The sequence below is a fragment of the Molothrus ater genome, chromosome 6 (assembly GCF_012460135.2).
Source record: "Molothrus ater isolate BHLD 08-10-18 breed brown headed cowbird chromosome 6, BPBGC_Mater_1.1, whole genome shotgun sequence".
Taxonomy (NCBI): domain Eukaryota; kingdom Metazoa; phylum Chordata; class Aves; order Passeriformes; family Icteridae; genus Molothrus; species Molothrus ater.
In genome coordinates this window covers 25,584,768-25,608,819 of record NC_050483.2, presented here as the reverse complement: position 1 = coordinate 25,608,819, position 24,052 = coordinate 25,584,768, and the positions used below count along the sequence as shown (strand labels likewise).

Genomic DNA, 24,052 nt, shown 5'->3' with positions numbered 1-24,052 from the left:
CTTTCTCCACATTTTGCTACTTTTCTATCTATGAGCCCAGTAGAGTTCTGCTAGATGAGTCCTGCCCACCCATCGTAGGTAGTTAGTACTATGAATCAGCTTCTTAATGTACTTTTTCTCTCCTCTGGTGTTACTCTGGTTTATAAGTGTCTGCAGTGCTCTGATTTTTCAGATCAAAGCTTATGGTGGGATGTTTTGTGTAAGTGGGGATTGCTGACTCTTGCTGCCAGAAGCAGCACTGTGAATGCTGTGTCAGTATATTTTCTAACCCAAAGAGTCCTTCCTAGAGTCCAGTTGAATTTCAAAAGGTCTCTGAGAAAGGGACAGGGTTGGAAGCCTGGCCCTCTGCTCCAGGATTTTTAAGACAAATAGGATTTATCCACACTATAAACACAGAAGATCAACACACATAAAAATCATACTGTCTGAAGGTTTTGTTTATCCTTCAATGGCTATGGGAAGGAAGCAACTTTCTTTTTGTTTCCTTTGGTGACCCAGGTACCTCATCTTAATGCTTTTCCTTCTCTTGGTGGAAGGAAGATTGTAGTCCCAAACTCTGTATTCCAGATGGACTCATGACTTCATCCCCTCAAGTCAGGCCTCTTCTGACCATGCCATTCACTCATCATGTTCAGTTCATATTGCATTGGGGGATGTTTTGATGTCTGATAATAGCTTGTGCTTCCTTGGTACTTGGCAATTGAAGTCTGCCACTACTTTTCTTCTAATATGGTGTTTCTTTCTGATTGTGGGTGTGGAAAATAGAAAATTTTAGCAGTTATTAAGCAGTGCAAGCATTTGATTTGGCTGTCTTTCATATTCTAAAACATTTGGGGGGAAGTAGGTCTGTTATGGGAGCAATCCTCTCTCTGAAGAATTGGAACTATTACCCTATTTGGGCTGTTACCCTAGAACTTGAGAGGCCCTGACACTGTCATCAGCTGTGAACAAAAAAAGAGGTTTTTCTAATTGCTTAAGCTGAGGGATGTTCAAACAAAAGTGTAGCAAACATGAACAAATAGACCAAGTAGTCTTTATCATATCAATTTTTGCATGATCTTTCTGTGTTATTTGTGACCTAGGTTCCCCAGAGGTATACGAAATTAGGAAGCCAATAAATTTCTGTTTATTGCCTAGAGCCTTGGTAGTTTTTTTATTTGTTTATTTACTTATTTATAATTCTATTTTTCCCAGTTAAACTAGATTTCTGTTAGCAGTGTAATGAATTTAATTCACGTCACAGTAATTCTTTTTACAGGATTTTTCCCTGTAGTCTGTGTGTGTGTAAAGCCAAAATAATTTCCCTGAAAAAGCATTGAATTCTACTTGTATATGTTTAGAATAGCTTTTATTGTCTTCATGTTTTCTTGGGATTATAAAGGAATCAATAAAGCATTCCATATTCAAAAGCATCCCTGAAAAGTTTTTGTCTTTGTCTTTTTGTTTTTCTTGATAAGAATTTTATTCTGTATGCTTTACCACTCCTTCTAGAAATATCTAGATTGGACTTTCTCCTGGTACCAAGGAATGGCTGCATTCCCCTTTGTCCCTAACAATGAGGAGGAAGAAGAGGAGGAAGAGAAAGACTTAAATGGAACAGAGGCATCTCAAAATAAAAAATTAAAGGATGAAAACAACCCAGACCCAGATGTGGCCCGATATGATGTTGTAAAGGTAAGTACAGAGTTAGACCCAGAATCTTCTTATGAAAATAGGCTCAGCACAGTGCTGTATGTGCTGTTGAAACATCCACCCTCCTGTGCATGCTGGACAAGAGCATTCTGAACAAGAATTAGAACTCTTTCCTGGCTATTGGTTATTGTTTTTCTGTCATATATTACCAGGAGGATAATTTTATTGGTCTCTAAAAATGCTGAGACTTGACTTGTGTGATTTCAGTATTAATAATTATCTCTTAACTTCCTCTAGGGAATTCAGCAACAAACACACTGATGACCTGATAAGATGTCCTGAAAGACTGCATACAGACACGACTTTCAGGCTCACTTACTTGAATTAAAAATAAAAAGGTTCCAGTCATTATTAAAATGTCTATATGCACTTTTCAGAATTTAAACTAGTTAAATTTAATCTACTAGTTCAGAACTAGTAGATTTGTACAGTGATACTCTTTTTTTTTTTATTTGACATAAGGTAGCTATTTACCATTTCCCCAAATGTCATGTTTGCATTTCTCAGATTAAGATTTTTCCAGTATTCAGAATGAACTGCTCCCACATTTTAAACCTAATCCTGTATTTTTCATAGGAGATGTAAACTCAGCAAAATTTGTTATCTCAAAACTCAGCCTTGGTGGATCCAATGCATCCCTCTTGCCCACTGCACTTAATCCTTGAGCTTGGGTTTGAACAGCACTTGGTCTAAAAGCATCATTGGGTGCATGAATTACTGTACTTGGGCATTTGGTCTTGTTTAGAGGCTTCATGATTTCAGATGTGTTGTGCTAGGTGTCTGGCACTGTTTAAAAAATGTAACAAAAGGGTGGTAGATAGACAGGAGATCAGTTTGTGATTCTGTAAACTGTGTCATGGTTCAGAGTAATTCAGCTTGTTCTGAGTGGGCTGTACTTAGAAGGTATTTGGGATCAAATTCCCCTCTGTTCCCATTGCTGTGCAGTTCCATTTCATCCTTGCTTATTGGCTGTTACAACCCAATTGTTCCACACAGTTGGAAAAAGAGTATTTAAACTAGCTGCTGAACTTGGTCAGGCCTAGAGCTACAACTTGCTTGGCTGCAAATTTTTAAAAGTATCAGCAATATGAATGCATTCCTGATTCTGGAAAAAGGCAAATCCATAAGACCTGCATCACACTGTTATGTAAATTGATGATTTGTTTCGTGGCAATGCCACTGATCATAAAAATCACATCATCCCTATGCATCTCTTTTCTTACTGCAAAATAGGAATTTGTGTCTGTTCTCTGTTTCTGTCAACTTTCTCTGATGTGACAGGTACTCTCAGAGTGCTGCATTAGCTGGAGGTGGTGTCTAAACAAAATTATTCAAGGACCACAAGAACCTCTTTCTTTTATATCCCTGTCACTTAGAGTTTCATACTCTGGAAAACACAAGTATCCAAACCCCTCCAGTGGTCTGATTCAGAACAGAACTAAAGCTGTTTCTGCTCTGTTAGATAACTGTTGCTCATTTGCCAGCATACTTGCAAATACACAGAAACTTGTTTCATGACTGCTAATTTTAAAACAGTCTCTGGAGAGGATGTAATCTCCTTTTGGGTTTCAGCAATTGAAGAACAGAGAGCACCTGTTTAGACTCTTACAGATTTTTTTTTCTTTTTTTTAACACCTTTCAGGGACTTTTGAAGACAAGGATCCAGCACCGGCTGAGGTACATCCTAGAGGTGGTGCGACCTGTTCCATCAGTAGTTCTGGATATACTGCACATCCTCACCCATATAGCAAGGCACTCCTCTGAGGCATGCAGCCAGGTAAATCTCCCATTGTATAAGAGCTTGGGAATGATAGAGAAAGGTTTGGAAAGGGAAGAAAGATCAGGTAAAGTTATGGCAAAGAGATCAGACAAACTTGTCTGTTGTGCATGTCTTCTGCACATCTGCATGACTGCACAACTTTAGTTACTTGTGCTCCCTCCTATTTCTCTGCAGCTGCTTGATTGTCCTCGATTGATTGAGACCATTGTCAGGGAATTTCTCCCTACTCAGTGGGATCCCAAAGTGGCTGAACCAGGGTTTTTACTTACCAGTCTCCATGGAATTGCTTGTGCCAGTGCTATGAAGTTCATCAGGGTCTTGGCATCTGGAGGCCGAAATGCAACAGCCAGGCTGGTGAGTGGTTCCTGGAAGAGCTTTTCTGATTGCACAGGCCTTGGTTCTCTATGCCTTACTGACTAAATAAAGACAGAAAGCTAACTAGAGGTGACTGTGAACTGAAGCTGAAGAAATCAGGGTGAGGAAGGTGCATTAGTATGTTTTGAAGGAATTGTTGACAGAGTCATAAAAATGATGCTTCTCCTGCACAATGGTAGATGAGCTGGCTTGAGTTTTACTCTGCTTCTTTATGGTTTGTGTAATGCACTCATGTGAAAGTCACAGAGCCCAGCAGGGTGATACTGCCCAGGAGCAGATGTTTAGAGCATGCATTGATGTGTGATGCTCTGTACACTCCCATGTTTCAGTGATAGGCAGCATAAGACTGTATAAACCAGAGACTTAATCGCTATCCTTGTGTTTCACAACCCTGGTTGAACTTTTCTGCCATTAATTTGTCTTAATAAAGGTGATAATTCATCAGAGTTTTCAACTCCTCTTAACTTCTGGACAAGTTTTCCACTTCAGAGGTAATTGCATTCGCTCATATAGGTTGTCATGCTGGTGCTATAAATACATGAAACGTACCAAGAGCAGCACCCATTACAGTGCAAAGAACACTTCTTAGGCTTTTTGGTTCACTGTTGTTAACAGCACCTAACAAATTGCTACCCAGGAAAATGCTACTGTCAACAGAACACCAGTTTGTGCTGTAAAGTATAGAGAACAGTGATGGATAGTGGGATGTTTAAAGACTTTAAGTCATACTAGGAACATAACAGAGTAAAATTCAGATATTTTTCTACTCAGGTTTTATGTACTCCAGGTATTTCAAGGTGTGGAAAAATTGCTTAGAAGGTTCCTGACACTCAGGCTTTGCTACTGTCACACTCTCATATGTTCTGTTGCATGCAATTAAACGTGGGAGTGGAAGATAATAAAAAACTAAATCAAAACCATCAATGTAGGAATTTATTTTAGCTAACAACAAAGTTCTTCCATCTTCCTCCTGGAAGTAAATTTTACTTTGTCCTCTCTTCTGTAGAAGAGGTGTCAGAATTTATAGTTTTGACTCATCAGCTCCTTTGCTTTCTTGCTGGTGTGCATTGATTTCCGTACAAGAAGTCTCTAAAGCATTCAAAATTTAAATTACCTATAATATGTCCTTGTGCTATGAAAAAGACATTGTTGCCTCATTTGTTTAGACAGAGCACATAGAAGCTTTTGTATGTGTGGGAGAAGGAAAGAGAAGCTCTTTTTTACGGTTAAGTAAAAATACCCAGATGTAGGGGAGGATAAAAATTATTTCTAGAGAACTGCAAATGAGTCATGTCATGCTTAATTCAATACCAAAATAACCTCAGAACATTTCCAAGGCATCAAAATTCTATAACCTTATGAAAGTAATAGGCAGGAGGTACCCTTTGCATAAAATAAACACTGAATTATAGAAATACTTAGGTTGTAGAACCTCTGAAACCCATCTAGTGTGACCTTCCCAAAAGAATGTCAGCATCATTTCGGTACTTTTGTAGACATCTTTTTTCACAAAATATATCTTTACTAAGCCTGACTAAGAGAGTTGTATTTATGACTATTTAAGGAAGGATAATGATATATTTTTTTAAAAAAATCAGTTAAATGCTGCAGGGAGCATCCAAAACAGGAGTGTGTGTGGGGCAGACAAACCTCCATCAGAAATTATTTAAGTGTAGTTGGTTTGTGTTAGGAATGGATTAGGTACCCCTAGGTATCTCTTGCAGGAATAGTTCTCTCTTAATAACCATTGACCATTTAGTGATCCTTTGTAGTCTGCTCCTTAAGATTGCACAAAATAAAAGCAGATTTGAGCAGTGCAAGAAGAGCTCAGAACGAGCTGAATTGAAATCTGCAGCTCTTTGTGTGTGTCAGAGCAATGAGGTAATGATGCATACAGCTGATGCCCCTTATCCCTTTGTCTTTTTTGTTCTTCATCCTTTTCTTTTTGCTTGGTTTGTTTCACAGCTTAACAAATTTGAGCTGAAGAGTCGGTTGAGTCGCTTTGTCGCTGAAGAGCCTGTGGATGTGCCCCTGCCGAGGGAGGAAGCCGTGAGGCTGAGCACCGAAGCCTTCCGGCTGTGGGCCGTGGCTGCCGGCTACGGGCAGGCCTGCGACCTCTACAGGTACAGCCCCGGGCTGGACACCTGGGCTGGGGGGCACGACAGAGCAATGGACACCCTGTTCAGAGGGGCAGAGAGGGCTCTCCAGGCTCAGTCTCCATTCCCTTCAGGGTGTCTCACCTCACTTTCTCCTGCCTCCTGCAGTAAAACTCAGTTTCTAAGGGCATTCGTGCTGTGTATTGCTTTCTTCTGGTTGTTCACTATCTCCTGTGTTCAAGCTCTGCTATTTTGTGGTTTCTGCTTTACAGTGGGAGACCACTGTAGCTTTTTAGAACTGCATATTTTTCTCCTTGAAGGGATGAATAATCTGTGCTTGTATGACATCAAAACATGTGGTTTGCAGCACACCCAGGACTGAATGTACTTGACGTAGGGGCAGTCTGTGGGCAGCAGTCACCACCCTGAGTGGGGCAGACTGGTGCAGGCAAACTTCATGATGCATTGACTTCCAGGTCAGGAGAAGTTCTTGTGCTTGACTGCCAAGGTCTGCACCTGGTGTAGGTCTGACCTGCCTCAAGCATTAAATCTGCTTCCTGTAATTGGAAGAAGAGAGATGGCTGTGGAATTGCTCTAAAGTGGAGTAAAAGGGAGGCCAGTATTGAGTTTCAGAAGGGAAATTCCCATCCACAGCAGCATTTTGTGTTCTTTGGCACTATCTGATGTATGATTTAAAAAGAGTAGAAACTGTATATACTATTTTAGCAGTGTAAATAATGTTAAGGAAAGAAACAGCAGAAGATTTCTTAACATTGCAAGACTATAAGTGTGGCTGAGAATCTCAGAACTATTCCCCAGCAAGAATAAAATCAAAGTATTTTTTCAAGAGATAATCAGAGTGCATGGAGGCAGAGTATAAGGCAGGTCACATTCAGATGACATTGGAATAGCAGTAGTCTTCCTTTGTCATCTTTTTTCTTTGTCAGTTATTTTTGTTATTGTGGTAGTGGTGATGGTTCTCATAATCAAATTTTAACAGTGTTTATAAATAAATTATTTGAGAGTGTAAAGAAGATAAAGCCAGATTCTTCCAGTGGAAAGTGAAGAGCCAATGGGCACAAATGGAAATACAGGAAATTCCACTGAAGTGTTTTTACTGTAATCTTAACTAACTTTACTGTAAAGCTGATCAAACACTGGAGTATTGTTGCACAGCAAGGTACTGAAGTCTACATTCTTGGAGATATTCAAAATCCAACTGGATGTGTCCCTATGCAATCTTGGTCTTGCTGGCCTATCTTGAACAGGGAATTGAAGTACATATGATCTCCAGAGACCCTTTCCAACCATATGCATTCTGTGATTCATACTACAGTGATCTCTACCCTGTGCTGGTGAGGATTCTGCAGTCGCTGCCAGAGTTGCTCAGTGGGAAGAGCCCTGCGGTTGAGTTGTCTGTGCAGCGAGCTGCAGCAGTGGTTACTCTGTTGACACATGTGACACAAACAGCAGGATACACGGCAGAGCTGCAGGCCAAATTGAGCAGGTAGGCTCTCTAAGTCACCATTCTGTGCATCTCAATAGTTGGCATCCCATCTTCCCTTTCTTTGGTTTGGAGACCTGGCTGTCACCTTATTTTTTCCCCTCATTTTCAGTTGTTTACTGTCTCACATGTGAGCCCCTGCATGCACCCTGGTGGGGTGTATTCCTTCTGACAAAAGGTCAGAAGTAGTGTCTGGTCCGACAGGTATGCCTGCTAGCATGGCCAGAGGCAGGAGTCAAAATTTACATTAGGCTAGGGGCATAAAGGGCACTGTAAGCCAAATGCCCTGCTGAAAGGAGCTAGTAAGCTGCTTGGAACTTCTCTTGGGAGTAAAGGAAGTAAATGTCTTGAGATTTGGAGGAAAGAACCTCTCTGCAGAAACCAAGATGAGTCAGGATTAAGAGGTGGTTGGTTTTGGTAGACATCAAAGCAGTAGGATCTGTTGCAAACACAGGTATTTTTTCTGGTGGAAAGCAAGAAACTCTTTAACTAAAGCTGAATACTGAGGTAGCAATGCTGGTAAAGCTAGAGTCATAGCTCAGGGGCAGAGTAGTGCAGAAGAAACTTCAGCTTTTTAAAGTACATCCTACATTTATCCTTTCTGCCTGAATTATTTGGTCTGGGTTGTGGGACTATGCAAGGACTTTTCCCCTAGTTGTGCTATTGGATATAATTTTCTAGACTACTTCTTTCTACTAAAATTGATGCTTTAGAGAGACAGTTGTTTGATATTTTTTTGGTATCCTGTGTCATTCTTCCACTGGGTTTCAGCAATAACTCAGAAGATAGTGAACCGATCCCACCTCCTCCAGTAGCATGGAGTCAAGTGTCAGGCTTACAGCCCTTCCTTGAGACAAGTCTGAAAAAAATCCTTCAGCAGCTATCCCAGACAGAAACTTGGCAAACTCTCCAGCCTCTGACCACAACCTGTGTGATCTTCTTGGGAGTTTATTACAGTGCTTACAGCCAACAGGTAAGGCCTGAAAATACAGGCAGTCTTCTCATCTCACCAGCATCAGCTTGTGTATTACCTCTGAAAACTGGAACTTACAGGCAGTACTGAAAAAGATGGATATTAAGGCATCAAGTTGAGCACTGATTTTGTAACCACAGCTCATATCTAGGCTGCATGACATTCAGGGTCACTTAAGTCTGCTAACCCTAGACATTAGCAGTGCCAAATATCTGTCTTCCTTTTTTGTCCTGTCATCCTTTGGGATCAGGGTCTCAATCAAGGTGTGTGGTAGTGCTGTGATTGTTCTGACTTGCTGCAGAGCTCCAAAGTGTGAAGCAAATACAATGTAATTTTATTTGGCAGCCGTTTTTCCTAGTGGGATAAATCAAGTCGTGTGTTTTTGCATTTGCTTTGATTTAAGAGCTTACATGTGGACACCTACACTGCAATGATCTGGGTGGAAGATTGAGCTTTAAGGGTCGTGCTGTATGAACTTTGGATAGGAAATAATAAAGATAAATTTATTTGTTGCACCACTGACATTCAAGGTCAAATTCTGTAACACACAGTTGTAGTATGTGATCATCTTTTAAAGTGAGTGTTCTGAAGGTGATATGTCAGTGTGATGCTGTTGAAGAATAATGTCTTATGCTTTAGCTATCTTAAAGATTCATGTTCTAAAGATAAATGCAATTTTCCTCTTTACTGCCCAACTGACATGCCTGAATTCCAGCTTGGGAGAACTGTGTTGAAGGTGTGGTAATTTAATGGCTGTAGTTATTCACACTTGTGCAACTCCTCTGAAACTTGCCAAAAGGAACTGAGTTTATTAGTTATGGCTGGGATGGAAACTGCCAGTGTCTCTCAAAGATGTCTTCAGGGTCCTGAAGGTTGGTATACCTTTTACAGGCTGTGATTACATCCTGATCATTGGAGAATCAGGACAGCCAAGAGTTAAATGTTCCTTTTTAACCTTTACAGATATCCCAGAAGAGTGACTGATGAAACAATTTCTTCAGTCATTGAATTGTGCTGGGTTTTTGAATTCCACTTCAGGAGAATTTCAGTCATCTACCTGTAGTTAGCTGATTAAAAAAGAAGTTGTACATAGCATGTTTGAATAGATTAGTGCAAAAAAAAAAAATCAACTTGTATAGTAATTAGATTAGTGTATGCTGGGACCTTCTTGTAATATTTTTGTTAGACTATTAAAAACTAAGGTTAACATCTTCACAAAGGTTTAACTGATTTCTGGAGGCAGATTTCACCTGGGGTAAAATCATATTTTATGTAATGGAAATGAATATTTCTGTATCCCAGAGCAGCGTTCTAGTGAAGATAAAAAGTGTTAAAATTTGCCAGCATGTTCCTTCAACTATCCTGGAATATTGCTTACTAGGGTCAGAAGAATTTGGATGATTCTCTAAAAGCCACAGTTCCTATGCAGTGTTCATCCACAGTCATGCTTTGATGGGTAGGTCAATCACACTTTATGCCGCTGATTTTTTTTTGTTTTGTTTTTTGGAGACCCTCATGTTGCCACTCAGATTTCTCAAGGTACTTCTGATCACCTTCATGTCATCTTCAGTTCAAATAGAAACATGTAGATGGTAGGGAGAGGAGGGTCTACCTAAGTTTTCATTTAGTGAATCTTGATTCCAAGGACCTCGTATCTTACTTCCAGCCAATTAAGAATTTCTGGGATGCACTTTAATACTTGAGTGTGAGAACACCTTGAGGTGCCAGCTCTCAGCTTCCACACTATGAGCAGCGAGGCCAGCTCTAATCTAGAGCAGTACCACTATGTAGGTGATGGGGTCTGGCAAAAAGATAATAGAGGAAGTAAATAAATCAGTCTGTCTTTTTGCTATCACTGGATGTTATGGTCATTCACTCTCTTTTCCTGTCATTCTCCATGTATTTTACAGCCATCAGTCAATCCAGTTGACTGCTTAGAGGAATTGGAACGTTTGACATCAGAGGTGCTGCAGCCCCTTCTCAGCCAGCCAGCGATAGACAGCATGTGGGAGTTGCTCAGGTAAAACCATTCCACTGCTAAGATGCTCTTGTCAGAAGCTAAAGGAGCCCCATTTCTGTACTGTACTGTGTGACAGCTCTCTCCCCTCTCTCCTCTTTTCCCTTGCAAAATGCCCCAGGTATGGGAATTGGAGTGCAGTAGGGCTGTGTCTACACCCTGCTTTGTCCTCTCACCCCTCACAGAAAAAGCATGATGGCTGCAGAGGTTAGCAGCTCCTCCTTTTCTACTGATGCTGCTGCATCTCTGCTTTGCCATGTAGCTGGGGTTTTCATATCAATTTCAGATTATTTTAGTCACTCTTGGTTTTGATTCTTCTTTGGTTTACTGGTCTAAAAAAATAGCACAAGTAGAATTAGTTGAGTTGCTCTTACATGACGAGGTGAGTGTGTTCATGTACTCTTCATGTGCTCTGTGTGGTGCTGCTTATATGAAAGAATTTACTAGATTGAAATCTTCAAGCTCCTGCAGAGCTTCACTAGGGCTTTGAAAACCCCTGCAGGGAAGTGCAAGAACAGATACCAAACTGTTCTTCCAGACATTTGGATAACATAAGCTCTGGCTCTGGGAACAGTTAAGCACTGCAGATATTCTATCTTTGCTGTAGAGGGAGCCTCCTTACTAGGCTGTGATTAATCTTCTGGACTGGGGAGTCTAAAAGGCCTGACTTGCAGTCAGAGAGGCATCCATCTGCCTCTGACAACATCTGATATAAAGGGCACTTGAAACTTTTGTTGTCAAGTGGTATTTGAATGGCCACCAAGCAGTTTGGCCCATGTTCTTTCTTGACTGAAACTGAGCTCTGAAGCTCTTTGCATCAGAGTTTCCAACACAAGAGCACTCATTAGACCCTCTTCTGCCTGTCCTGGCAGTCTGAAGGCAATGGATTTGGTCAGGCTGTAAAAGCTCATCCACAAGAATTCTTGCTGTTAATACTGGCTGGTAAAAAACAGAGTCAGCTGATTTCTGCCCTAATATTTTTACAATTTTGTCTAAACTTTCTGGGCAGTTTAGGTCCAGGAGTTCAGGGTACTTTGTGAGCCCCACATGTGTTTATCCATCTCCTACACGTAATACCAGTGGTAGAAACAGCAATGCATTTAAGCAATTAGTTTTCTGCCATAGAGTAATGATATGGATCTTTGACAGGGTTTGCCCTATCACCCCATTACCATTCTTTGTGGTGGTCTTACCTATACAGACGTGATGTATCTACTCTGGGCCTGCAAGCCCTGCTGGTGTGGGAATTTGTAGTTTCACCTGCAGGGAACACACATGCCAATAGTGGTCTGCACAGTCATGTCCATGTACATTAAAGCTATGTTCTTTCTGAATACAGTTTAAAAATATGCATTTCATTAGTACATAAATGGCAGCATTTTTGCAAAGTCAATTTTAGATATAAGCTGGCTTTTTGGTGTTGCCTACAAGTTTATTATTGAAATGTCTCGAGTGGGTGGGCAGCCTTATTAGCCTGGTGTGCGTATGTATGTGGGGAATGGCGTATTTTTTTAAATCAAAGGTCCAACACTTTAATGTATTTGACATCAGAGATATGTCACTGCATCAGTATTTCTGCTCATCATGACCAATTTAGCTGGAGAGTTCCTGACAAATCCCTGGCATTAGCTTGTATGGCAGTAGTGCTTGGCGTACCAGCTGAGACACTGGCTTTTTGCTTTCACTGTCTTCAGGGTTTCCATTTTACTGCAATGTGTGGTACAGTTCAGATAGATAGCAACATTTCAACAAGATAATTCCTCAGCACTATGAATGCTTTTGACCTAACCCCTCTCTCTTTATTTCTTCACACAGGCCATGTTCTGCTTTGTGCAACTCTCTGTCCTGTTCCCCGGCACCGGAATCTGTCGGCAGCATTGCATCTCTGAGCTGCACTGGAGGCAAACCTCCTTTGAGCCTTGTTGGCTCCAAGTCACCTTTCCCCTTCCTCACTGCCCTCTTATTTCTCATCAATAACATCACTCACATTCACAAGGGCCTGACCAGCAAGGTGAGAATAAACCTTTTCACTGCAAATTCTAGGTGAATGATGATATACTTGTGAGAGAGGTTAGTATTTGTACCTTCCCAGGCATAAAAGAGATGTTAGAAGGACTGTTAAAAGCAAATTGTTGTGCATTTTTATTTTAAAAATATTAAAGTATTATAGAGAGAAACAGCCTGACTTTCAGAACGAATGGGATGAGGATCAGAAAAATGTCTTTGAATTCCAATATTCAGTTGACACCAGGAAGCTGGAATTACAGAGCAGGTGTTGCTTAAAGGATGTATTTATAAAGATTGTTGAGAAGAGTTGAATAGCTGTTGTTTGGCTAAGCAAAAGATAAAACTTGAGTGTCAGTAGAGGAAAAGCATGCTTGAAGCATATATATAACAAAAATGGGGTAATATTAAAGAGAATGAGTGCTACTGAAGAAGGTCCTTCCCACTTTGGTTTGTTCTGAATTTTTAGAATGAGTGAGTCATGGAAGGTTTCAGACTCTAAAGAACAAATGTCTGAGCTCCAGAAAGATGGAATATGTAGCATAAGCTTTCTCAAAGCCTTCCTGTGTGACCTTGTGTTGAATTAGCTGATCGGCTACTAATGGAAATATCTTGCCAGATGACGGAAAAACATTTTAAGCCACTGGCCAGATTTCTGCCTTACAGAACACTACAGAAAATGTAGGCAGTGACTGTTGATTGTCTGTGATGGGGATGGTCATGATGGGTGCAGGTGAGCATCCATCACCTGAGGAAGAAAAGCAGATGGTTATTAGGCTATTTTTAAATATGGCTTTTGGAGTAGCCAACAGGAATTGTCATGTGAGAGGAGGTAAGGGAGGGCCTTGGATAGGGTTGTGTTTTGCTTTCCTCCAAACGCAAACAGTCTTAATATTATTTGTCTCCCCTTGTGATTCCTTTATAGTACAGCTCTGTGCTGGGCTTCAGAGGCTTGAAGGATTATCTGCAGCAAAGCTGGCAGACTGGACCTCCCTCTGTGACTCCCTCATCTGCGTGGATCCTGCGCCACGAATATCACCTGCAGTACTTTGTGTTAGCCTTGGCTCGGAGAATGGTATCGTTATCAGTCCTTTCATTTCTTTCCCCCAGGGAACTGACTTCACTGGCAGCTGGTCTTCATGTCCCTGTTCTTTCTTGTACCTGACTTAGGTCTGGCAATTCTTCTGCTGACTTTTATGACCCATTAGCAGATAACATCTTTCCAGTTACTGATGTGGGAATTTAGTTCCAAAACACTTTGGGTGGAAAAATTATATTTTTGCCTTTCTTTGGGATAAAATAAGAACAAAGTTTTCAACTGTGTTGCTAAAAAAATCTGACTATCTAAGGCAGTCAGGGGAAGCAGAAATATCTCTTGGTATGAATGCTGCCAGCTCTTGCAGTCTGCCTCAGTCTTTCACTTTGCGAGATCTGTGTCTTGTTTGACCCTCCTGTCCGTGTTGATTGTCTTGTTGACAGATGCTTTTATCTGTTGTTTTCTCTCCTGTACAGGCAGGCACTTGTCCGGATTACACCCAGGATGCCTCACTCCATCACTGTGTTGCCATGGCATTGCTAAGCCGTCTGTTGCCAGGGAGTGAGCATCTGGCTCATGAGGTCCTACTGGATCTTGCCTTTAATCCAGAGTTTCTTCCGTAAGCTTTGCATTTTTTCCTCTTTCTAGTCTGGTACATGGGAAAACATGGGGAAAATGGAAAAAACACATTGGCGTAGCAATTTTGTCGTAATTTTTGGCTTTAAATGGGGCCTGTAGTTAAATTTTACTTACTGGCTTATTCTTCTGGCATGGAGCCTTCTAATCAGGCAAGCACAGTGATTGCATATTTTTCTCTGATGTACCACTGTTGAGAAATGTGACCAGTTTCTTTTGATTTCCTCAGTGACAAGGTTGTGTGATTCCTGATAGAACTCATCCTCCCTAAGGCCTAGCATCTTCCATCCTGAGAATGGGGAGTCTAGAAAATAAATGAGAATTTGACATAGCCTAAAAGCTCAATGAATCTTCCTCAAACTCAAAATAATCAAGTTTGCTGATTTGACAAATGCCATATCTTCCACTTTACACAGGAAGAACTCTTGAGCATCTCAAATATGAATCCTCTCATATCTGGGCAACAAGATGGTAGCAGTTTATCTTGTTCATCTCAAACTGTTTTAATTTAGCCATGGTGTATCCCTGTAGGAGGTTGAACCAAGGTGCTGCAAGGAGGTACTTTGTTTTTTCAGAAAGAAGGAAAATTTATTAGTAGATTTGTTTGTGTGGTGGTGTTTTGGTTTTTTTGTTGGGTCAAAAAAATGGTGGGTCTTTGGTCAAATCCATATGCCACAATCTCAGACAAACACCCTCCACATGCACAGTTTCTATCAGTCTGTATGGCTCCCCTGACCTTGCCACTGTCAGCTGCGAAGTTCTGTTTTGAGAATTGTCTTACTGGTTTGTGTAGGCCTTATCTGATATGCAGTATTTCGTCTCAGCACTCTCATTTGCATGTTGATAAGTAGGCTGCCTCTCTGAACAGGGCTTTCAGGCTCTGCACTAGACTGGCATTGTGTGGAGGGTTTTCATGGCACAGCCACAGTGATGCTGACTCCAAATGTAGTTCTGTGAGCTCCCTCTAAATACCAAGGTAGCTGATGCTTTACAGGCCTTCTGTATTAGAATAGCTCAATGATGTAGAAAGTGTTGAGTGCTCTGCCTGTACTACTCTTCCTGTTCCAGGAAGACTGTAGAGGTGAATAAATGTGATATGTTTTTTGTTTGGCATTTCAGGTTTTTTTTATTTGTTTGTTTCTTAAACTGTTGTCTTTACAGTGAAGGGAAGGCTGGTGGGCCAGAAGCAGCTGACTTCTCTGATATTCTGCATCTGGGTACCAGTGCCAAACTGGCCCAGCCTGGCTCCGCAGCAGCATTTCTTCCAAGGGTTACTCGTGGTGCCCTGCTGAGAGAATCATACCAGAATCTGCCTTCCATTCGTTCCTGCTACCTCTCCCACTTTGTCCATTTGCAGCCCACCCTTATGCGTTCTCAGGCATCTTACCAAGGGCAGAATTACCTCATCCAGTCAATGCTGCTTCCTGAGGTCAAAGGCCCCATCCTGCCCTCAGACTGGCCGTTCTTTCCACTTATCAGCCTCTACAACAAAGTGACTAATGCAGAGACACGTGGGGCCGTACTGAACTCTCTCCCACTTGATCTCATCAACACTGTGACCTGGAACCTGCAGTGGGTCTTGTTGCTGGAAACCTGGCGTTCTAAAATCCTCCAGAGCATCCCAACTGCTGCCAAACTTGCACGGCTTATGTGTGTCTTCCTCACTGGCAGTGACCTCTTTCTAGAAGCACCAATCCACCACTACACAGCTGCCCTTCTCTCTGTGTATTGCCAACCCAAGGTCCTGGACTCCCTGAACCTGGATGCTCCTCTCCCTGGTTTGGCATCCTTCCATGATCTCTATATAAGTCTCCTGGAGCAATTTGAGGGCGTCTCCTTTGGAGATCCACTCTTTGGAGTCTTTGTTCTTCTACCTCTACAGAAGCGTTTCAGTGTTCATCTGCGTCTCTCTGTTTTTGGGGAGCACACAAATATCCTGCGGGCGCTGGGAGTGCCATTACAGCAGGTAATCCTGGCTTATGGTAATTGCCTGTCACTATGTATTTCCGTGTTACGGCACTCTTGCCTGTGATTCTCCAACCTTGATTTGTGTGTATATGTGGAGGGCAGGAGCTGTGAAATTGCTCAGTCTTCACTGGAAACTGTCCCAAACCTTGCTTGGATTAACCATTGAGAACCTTCTAATTTATAGAAGGGCTAGCAATTACCTTTCCCTTAAATAAGTATTTTCACACCTTGGTGAGAACTTTTTCCTTGTCCATGCATAGACAAATAGTCATTTTCCCTCTCAACCATCTTTCCACATATAGTTATCCTGGAGTTGTGCTCTGCTGAATAACAGCAAGAAAATTTGATCTGTCAAGTGTAGGACTGTTTCTTTTGAGTGAGCAGAGCACAAGAGACAGAATTTAGCAGTGCTGTCAAAAATACTCTGTCTTCTTACTTTATAAGTGCTCATCTTATCTGTGCCAAAATTCAGCTGCAGTGATAGGACCAGTAAAACATCTCTCCATAAAGTTGATGAGGTCTTGACAAGACTTTGTCAAGGCACGTCACATCAGTCAGGGTGGGCTGTAGCAGCTCTGCTGCAAATGGAGGTCATGCCACTGGGGTAACATCGTGTTACAGGGAGGCATGCACAAGGAAGGGCTCTAGAAGTTAATGACTCTAGAAGTCATTAACTTCCTCTCACCACTTAGACCCTGACAAAAATTGTAATGTTGCCTCTGGATGGGTTTGTTGCAGTTTCCTGTGCCTCTTGAGCGCTACACTTCCCCTCCTGAGGATAACCTGAACCTCCTGCGACTCTACTTCCGAACGCTGGTCACTGGTGCGCTGCGCCACAGCTGGTGCCCTGTTCTGTACCTGGTGGCCGTGGCTCATGTGAACAGTTTTATTTTCTCCCAAGAAAGCACAACACAGGTGGGTAATGGATAGCAGAGCTTCAGGGCTGCAGTCTTTGGGTTTTGCATCTGCTCTCCCTGTAAGTCCAGTGTGCCTTGCAATGAATCACTGATGTTTGGGACTTGAAAACAAAGATTGTAAGGAAATATGTTGAGGGCTCATCAGCTATTTGAGGATCCACATACAAGGCAGCAGCTTTTGTTCATTATATCCTAATGTATTTACATTAATGGTAGCTAGTCCTAGCTAAATCTTTGAGGTCAGCAATTATGTGTTCTGTGGTGTGGGGGGAAGAATAAGCAGAAAGAATAAGAAAGGTGATCAGACAGTGAGAGCTTGTAATAGATTTCGTCTCTGCCTTAGCAGTCTTAAGGTGCAAAGTACTCCCCTCTTTGACTTTGCATAAGTAACCAAGCAGAAGCCCTCCTATAGCCTTGAGGCCTCTGTCAGTGAATAGTTGTGCTAACAAGACTTCACCTCTGATTTGCAATTCATCCTGAAGGTTGAGAAGTCAGCTGATACTCAGATCAGGGAAAGGAGCAGAGAGGCAGGATTTAAGTGATAAGACATCTCAGGCACTTTCTGCTGGAACAAGCTGCTCATCATTATAATGAACAAGTCATCCTGGAATGCTGTATGCCCCTGGGCAAAGGTGTTACTGCACCATATTAAGGAAAGTACGTGTGTGTTTTGTTCCCAGGAGACAGATGCTGCTCGGAAAAGCATGCTGCGGAAGACGTGGCTGTTGGTGGATGAGGTAGGATTTGTAAGATTCAGCTTGTGCTGCTGGGAATTAAGTTTTCCATATGTGTTACTCTTACAGACTTATATTTGGCTTTGAAATTTGTGTTCAATTATGTTGCTAATTTGACAATGAGAGGAGATTAGCAGCAGGATTTTGGCCTGCAATATCTGTAAATACGCTTAACCAGTTCTTGTAGTAATTGACCTCAAAACACTGAGACTATTGCAAGCTAGAAAAGTCTCCTATACTGTATTTCCTTGCCTCTTGTCCAGGCAGCTTTATATCTGGATAGCTAGAGATATTAGAGGGACGATTGTAGCACAGTTATGAATAGGTGGCCAGCAGTAATCTTTCTTAACTCTTAGTTGGATGCTTCCCTTGAAAAGAACAGGACAGATATAAGGTTTCTCTTTTTTTCAAGGAGCTTCCCAAAATCTATCCCTTGTGGGACAGAGCTGGGTCATTTGGCCCTCTGTGATTTGTGTCCAGGGTAAATTATTAGATGACACTCAAAAATCCTCTTCGGTTTCTGGCAAGAAGTCATTGCAAGGGGCTGTTTAGAAGACAATGGAGTTGTGTTTAGAAGAGGAAATATCATGCAAAAAAAAAGTGAATTTTAGTGGGAGAAACTTGCCTTTTATAGCTCTTCTATTGAAGATGATGTAATTAAATATCTTGGGCATGATGGAACTATTTGCAGATTTGCTGTGTTGTGTTGGAGATGGTGGAAAAGATTAGATACCTTTCTGTTTGGTTTTTCAGAACTTGAAAAAGCACCTGCTGTACTACAGACTGGTGAATGCAGAGAGTCCTTTGGGATTTGACCTTTATGAGCAGCTCCCTCCCATGCGACTGAGGTACCTGCAGATAGTGACACAGAAAGAAATTACAGAGAATGCGCCAGTGCTAGACTCATAGCAAAGCACTTCAGCAAGACAGAGGGCCAAGGTGAAGAATGAAAAAGCTCAATTATACTTCACTGATGAAACTACCTTCAGTTCAGATAGTTTTAGTGTTTTACCTGGACGCTCTTGGCATCTTTGCCTAGTGAGGCACTAGTAAAATGCTCCCATCCCTGCAGATCATACATGCTGTCAAGATATGCCACCATGTGTGTGACCTCTCTGTGATGGATGTTGGAGCATTTTCCTCCATTCTCCTTCAAGTTGTTCTTCTTCTTCCCAGAGGAGGTGAGAATGTGTCTGAAAGGCACTGGACTGCTGAATAAACTGAAGGAACTGGAAAAGCTGTTTTGTTCACTCAGGCTGGAACCCGGGTTCTCAAGATAATGTCTGTTTTCCTCAGATCCCTCTGTTGCTTTTTTTTTGTTGTACCTTGGATTTTGAATGGTCCTTTTCTCACACTACTCCCTGCAAACAGAATGACAGTGTGACAGGGAGGAATCTGATCCTGAGAGGTTTTTTTAAACATGTACATACAAGCAGTTTCTCCAAGGTAGTGTTCTGTGCATATGCTAGGTAACACAGATGTATTGTGTCAGACCTCTAAGAAACAGGAGTTCCTGGTGCAGTGGTACAAACGCTGAATGTCCTGCCTTGGCTGTCTTTCAGATGGTCTCTAAACTGCTTTCTTTTCTCCCTTAATTTGGTTACATGTATAACAAGATCAAAAATAATTTTTTTTTCAGGCCAGAATGTTTGGCAGTAACCACCCCTCATTAGAGAAAAAAAAAATATCTGCTTGTTTAGTTAGAATATGTATTGGTTGCCCTCTGAGAAGAATGCAATTTAAATTTTGAAGTGGAGTTTCCTAGCTCAAACCTAATTTTAAAAATGTCTAATTTGATCCCACTTCTACATCCAAATTCTGAATTGCAGCCTCAGACACAAGGGCTGCAAATACAGAGCCCTAAAAGGCTCACTGCAAGTGCCACATCAATTCCAGAATTTCCTTTAGGTGTATGCTCTCACTAGGTGTTCTCTTTATATTTTTGCTTGGTCACTCTGGCAGGCTTTTGTTTGCAGAACTTGACTTTTATGAGCAAAACTTTTTAAAGAGATTTCTGATGTTTTGTTCTTATGAATAAGTTCCTCTGTAACATGCAGGGTGATACCTGGTCTGAAGAGCTCAGCCTCTGTCTTTACCTATCAAACAGGCCAAGCTGGCTTCCCTCTGAAGAAACCAGGCCTGTATTAACCTTGCTCCAGGGAATGTCCCAGCAGGAGTGAGAATCACTGTTAATAGGTCAACTTGTGACTGAAATTGTCCATACAAGAAACAAATTCCAACTTAATATAATAAAAGAATCATTGAGTTTGGAAAAGAAAAGACCTCCTGTCCAACCATAATACAGTATCTTTCTTTCACCTGACAGTCAAGTGTTGCTGGCTCCTCAAATGCCTGCGTAATCATATAGGGCTTAGGGCATTTCTGACTGATGCTGTATTTGTATTGGCAATTTTCTAAGTGTACCAGTCCCCTTCCTTAGGTTGCCAGAAAACAGCCAGTTTCATCTTTTTTTCCCTGTATTACAGATGGGAAATGGACAGAACTGCTGTTTCTTTCCAATCTCTTTTTTTTCTTTTTTTTGTCCTCCCTTTTGATCTATGGTTTCTATCTGCAGCAGTTCAGTGTCATGTAAAATAACAAAACCACAGTGGTCTAACAGGATTTTTTTATTGTTGTTAATTATTTTAAAAGTATTTGATGTGATTAAAAGTTTAATCAAAGTCATTCAAGTTTTAATCTGTCTAGATGGTGAGAGCCCAGCAGTTGTCTTTCTGAGCAATGGATGGTAAAATTGAAGGACTCCTAGCTGCCCATTTAAGAGCAGCCTTCTTCAAGGACTTTACCCTTTGCTTTTCAGACCATCAGTTATAAAATCCCTTCCAGTCCTTTGTGGGATGCAAAATTAAATTTTGTAATGTGTACAGGATGTAAATAAATATTTTGATAGCTCTACAGGAGTATTTTTAAACTTTGAGAATACTTTGTTTGAGTCTTTCTTGAATTTGGGTAGTTCTCTTTGCAGTTTATCAGTATCTTGGGACAGCTGCTGCGTTAAAGAATCCTACTAAACTTTGGAGCTCTGTAAGAAAGTTCCTCAAGCCAAAAATTCCATCCTGCTTATCTGGTGTGTCAGTAACACAGTGTACCAAATCCTGTGTGTACTTGGGGAAGGTGCAGGGTGGTATGATGTGATTTGACACATGCCCCAGGTGGGAGGACTGTCCACAGATGGTATTTGAAGTTATGATGCAAGTATCAGCAGTGGAGAGAAGGTAAAGAACGGATCCCAAATATTTCTGCAGGCACAGTAGTACACAGAAAATTCCAAGGATGCTGCACATATGCTGTAAGCTTTCAAAGCTTTGACTGTCGCTTGAGATGGTACATGAATTTTTTTAAGGTTTTCAGCAATTTTATATGGGATTTCTCCACAGAACACTAGAGGGCATTGTTTTATCTAGTTTAAATGCAAGATTTCTCAGCCTCAGTGCTCTTGGGACCTGAAGAAAAAACAACCACCCTTATACATTGTTGGAATTTTCTGCATTTTTTATTTTTGCATATACTTTTGGAGCAAGTGTGGAGAATTAAATATTTTATGTGGTGGGTTGCTAAGAACCATACAGTACTTTGACAGCAGGAGCATTTTTGAAAAATCATGATACAGTGAATGTAAAGTTTAAACTTAAGCTGAATGCAGTCTGAGACAGGACCAAAGCATGCCCATTCTGTTCATCCAGTTTAATCCTGGTCATGGTGAGGAGATGAAGGAAATTAAAACTGTCAAAAAAAAATGGCTGTGACTTCTTGACTCCTTACTGAATGCTTAAGATTTCTTTGAGAAGGAAATAATTCTGCTGAAATAGGACCACAGAAAGGTTTCTGGTGTTGAAGTGGTTCTAACTCAGAAGAACATATGTTGTCTGGTATCTCTCATCAGAAGTCAACAAAACCAGCAACAACAGCTGTAAGAATTCCTGCCTGTCTTTTAATTCCTAAAAAGGGTACCCCATTTTCTGGTCCTTTGTGGCTAGAATATGCTTGGTTTCATCCAAGCTACTGATGATGTCCCATGTGGTTAACAATAGAATCTCTGATGGAACAAATTTATCATGTGCTGGAAGGCAGCAGCAATGCGTTTTTAAAAGAAAATGCCTGATTGGACTGTAGATGAGTTGAAGATAATCCTTTTAGCATTGCTGTTGAGTAGGCAGGTGAGAGGGTGGAGCTGTCAGAGGTTTGCATCCTATGACTTTAATGGCATTTTACTGAATTTTCCTTTGCATTTTGAAGGGGAAGAAAGAGTTCTCCCATCAGCTTGGAAGCACGTCCTTTTGTGCCTAGAAGAAATGGAGCTGATTTGTGATTCTTCAACTGTGTGAATGGTTTGAAGTCCTGGAGTTTAGAATCCATATGTAGTGACTTGGCTCACTTTGCTGAGTAGGGATGGCTCCCAAAAAGATGTAAGCAGCTTGGTAGCTGACACACTGAGGTAGGACAAGGCCTGACAGAAGAAAGTAAAGGGTTAGGCAAGAAAGAAATCAAAGCAGGACTGAAGCCAAACTGTATGGGAACTCTTTAACAGTACACATAAAACATTATGTAATTGAAAGACTTTCATTCCACTGTATTTGTCAGTTTGACAGTGGAATTTAATAATCCATTTCTAGACTAATGCACTCTGTCTGGCCACTTAATGCCAGGCAAACCCTAAACACCTTCTGCTGATGAAGTCATGGACAGAGGAAGCTGTAAGATGTGGATGTATAAATACACTGTGGGTCAGACAAGCATGTCACTTTTAGTGTCAGACATAAAGTAGAGCAGAAAGTCATGTTAATCACTGCTTTTACTTCTTCTAGTTCTGCAAAATTTTTGGAAATTTCTCATTGATGAAGTGGTGCTGCTTCCAGCTGATGGTCATGTTTGGGAGGCAAAAAACATGTTTATTCCCCTTGGCTTACGGAAGCTCATATCAGCTTTCACAAAGCTGGCTTCCTGGTGTTCCTTGTTTAAATAATTTTCTGGTCACTTACTGGCCTTTGTCCTAGTTTTTAAAACTGGCTTCTCCTCTCCCTTTGAATGGAGAATGTGCAGGGAAGCCCTGCTCACAGAACTGCTGTGTTTTGCAAGGTTAAGTGGTGGTTGTAAGCAAAGATAAGTTTGCCACAGTGTGCTCCCCTCCCTGTCTTTATTGAGATAATCTTGAGTCGGGAGCCAACTCAACAATGCTGTGTTAAGGTTTCTGGCCAGCTGCAGCACCAAGAGCTCCAGCTCAGCCTGAGGATGGTGCTGAAGGAGCAGGTACTGCATGCCTGTATTGTGAGTCTCCAGCCACTCCTGGCCCCAGCAATAGTTCTGTGCAGGTTAAATAAACAGAGGGCATTTTACACCAAACTACACCTGGCCCATCTTCAGGCCCAGTTCTTTATTTGTAGGTGGGGTGTAACCAGCAGATGCCTATGGCTCCAGAGAGCAGATGACTGTCCTTTAATCTGTGCCTGGGCAACTTTCTGCAGTATGTTGTTGACTGTTGAGCAACCAGCTCATAAACCCAGTCAGGGCAATAAATATTCCCAGGGGGTACTGTATATGGACATTAGAACCAAGTCTAAGGCATAGGGGGAAGGCTTGATGCACTCACCCCCTGCCCTGATCCGAGCTGGATGACAAACCAGACCAGCGATGTTACTCCTTGTTACAAAGCAGCAGCTTGTCCTGGCCACAACCAAAATGGGGCTTGTGTGATGTACAAGTACCCCTGATGCCAAAGCACAGCCCCATACATGACAGTGTGTGCTGAGACCTGAGGCATTAGTTGATGATTAAGGCTGGAGGAAAGTTTTGTGGAACAGTCTGGGTACTGGGACCCCGTCCTGAGGGGCAGCAGCTGTGGGGCTGGGCAGGTAACAGGGAACACCTGGGCCCAGCACCGGCCCTCAGGGAGTGTGGGGAGGGGCCAGCAGCAGCATCCACGGCGGGTAAATGCTGTGATTCGTGCCTTTTATCTGCTTCTCTGGAGCGTGGGTGCCTGGCCAAGGGCTGTGGAGAACATGGATCAGGTTGGTAAAGTTAAACTACGTGTGTCTTGTGCTGGGACTGATTTGGTTGTTGTCTTTTTGGGTCTGTGCTGACAGCACTGCCTCACGTTTTCCCTAGGGAAGGAGGGAGGCCTGCCCGAGTCCTGAGCCTGGTGGCCATCCTGCCCTCAGCAAGGGCTCTCTTTGGAGTGGTTTGGGGGCCCTGGGTGCTATGAGGGGGCTCTGGCAGGATTGTTTGCTATGGAAAAAGGAGGCAGGAGAAGCCCAACCCTTGTGGTAACTGAGGGGACAGGAGTGCAGGTGCTGGAGGTCCTGCCA

General features: G+C 41.9%; 1 protein-coding gene across 2 annotated transcripts in view; it reads left to right on the top strand.

Annotated features, from left to right (window-relative positions):
* RPAP1 (RNA polymerase II associated protein 1) overlaps window positions 1-20,670 on the top strand; it is a 48,791-nt gene extending 28,121 nt beyond the window's left edge. For both annotated transcript variants that reach the window (XM_036383830.2, XM_036383829.2), the window contains exons 12-25: window positions 1,492-1,674; window positions 3,335-3,469; window positions 3,647-3,826; window positions 5,813-5,970; window positions 7,280-7,450; window positions 8,219-8,420; window positions 10,331-10,440; window positions 12,253-12,448; window positions 13,367-13,516; window positions 13,954-14,096; window positions 15,275-16,079; window positions 16,820-16,996; window positions 17,679-17,735; window positions 18,486-20,670. In XM_036383830.2, the coding sequence (XP_036239723.1) occupies window positions 1,492-1,674; window positions 3,335-3,469; window positions 3,647-3,826; window positions 5,813-5,970; window positions 7,280-7,450; window positions 8,219-8,420; window positions 10,331-10,440; window positions 12,253-12,448; window positions 13,367-13,516; window positions 13,954-14,096; window positions 15,275-16,079; window positions 16,820-16,996; window positions 17,679-17,735; window positions 18,486-18,641 (2,823 nt within the window). In that variant the 3' untranslated portion in view covers window positions 18,642-20,670. The remainder of the gene's footprint in view (window positions 1-1,491; window positions 1,675-3,334; window positions 3,470-3,646; window positions 3,827-5,812; window positions 5,971-7,279; window positions 7,451-8,218; window positions 8,421-10,330; window positions 10,441-12,252; window positions 12,449-13,366; window positions 13,517-13,953; window positions 14,097-15,274; window positions 16,080-16,819; window positions 16,997-17,678; window positions 17,736-18,485) is intronic.
* The last annotated feature ends 3,382 nt before the right edge of the window (window positions 20,671-24,052 follow it).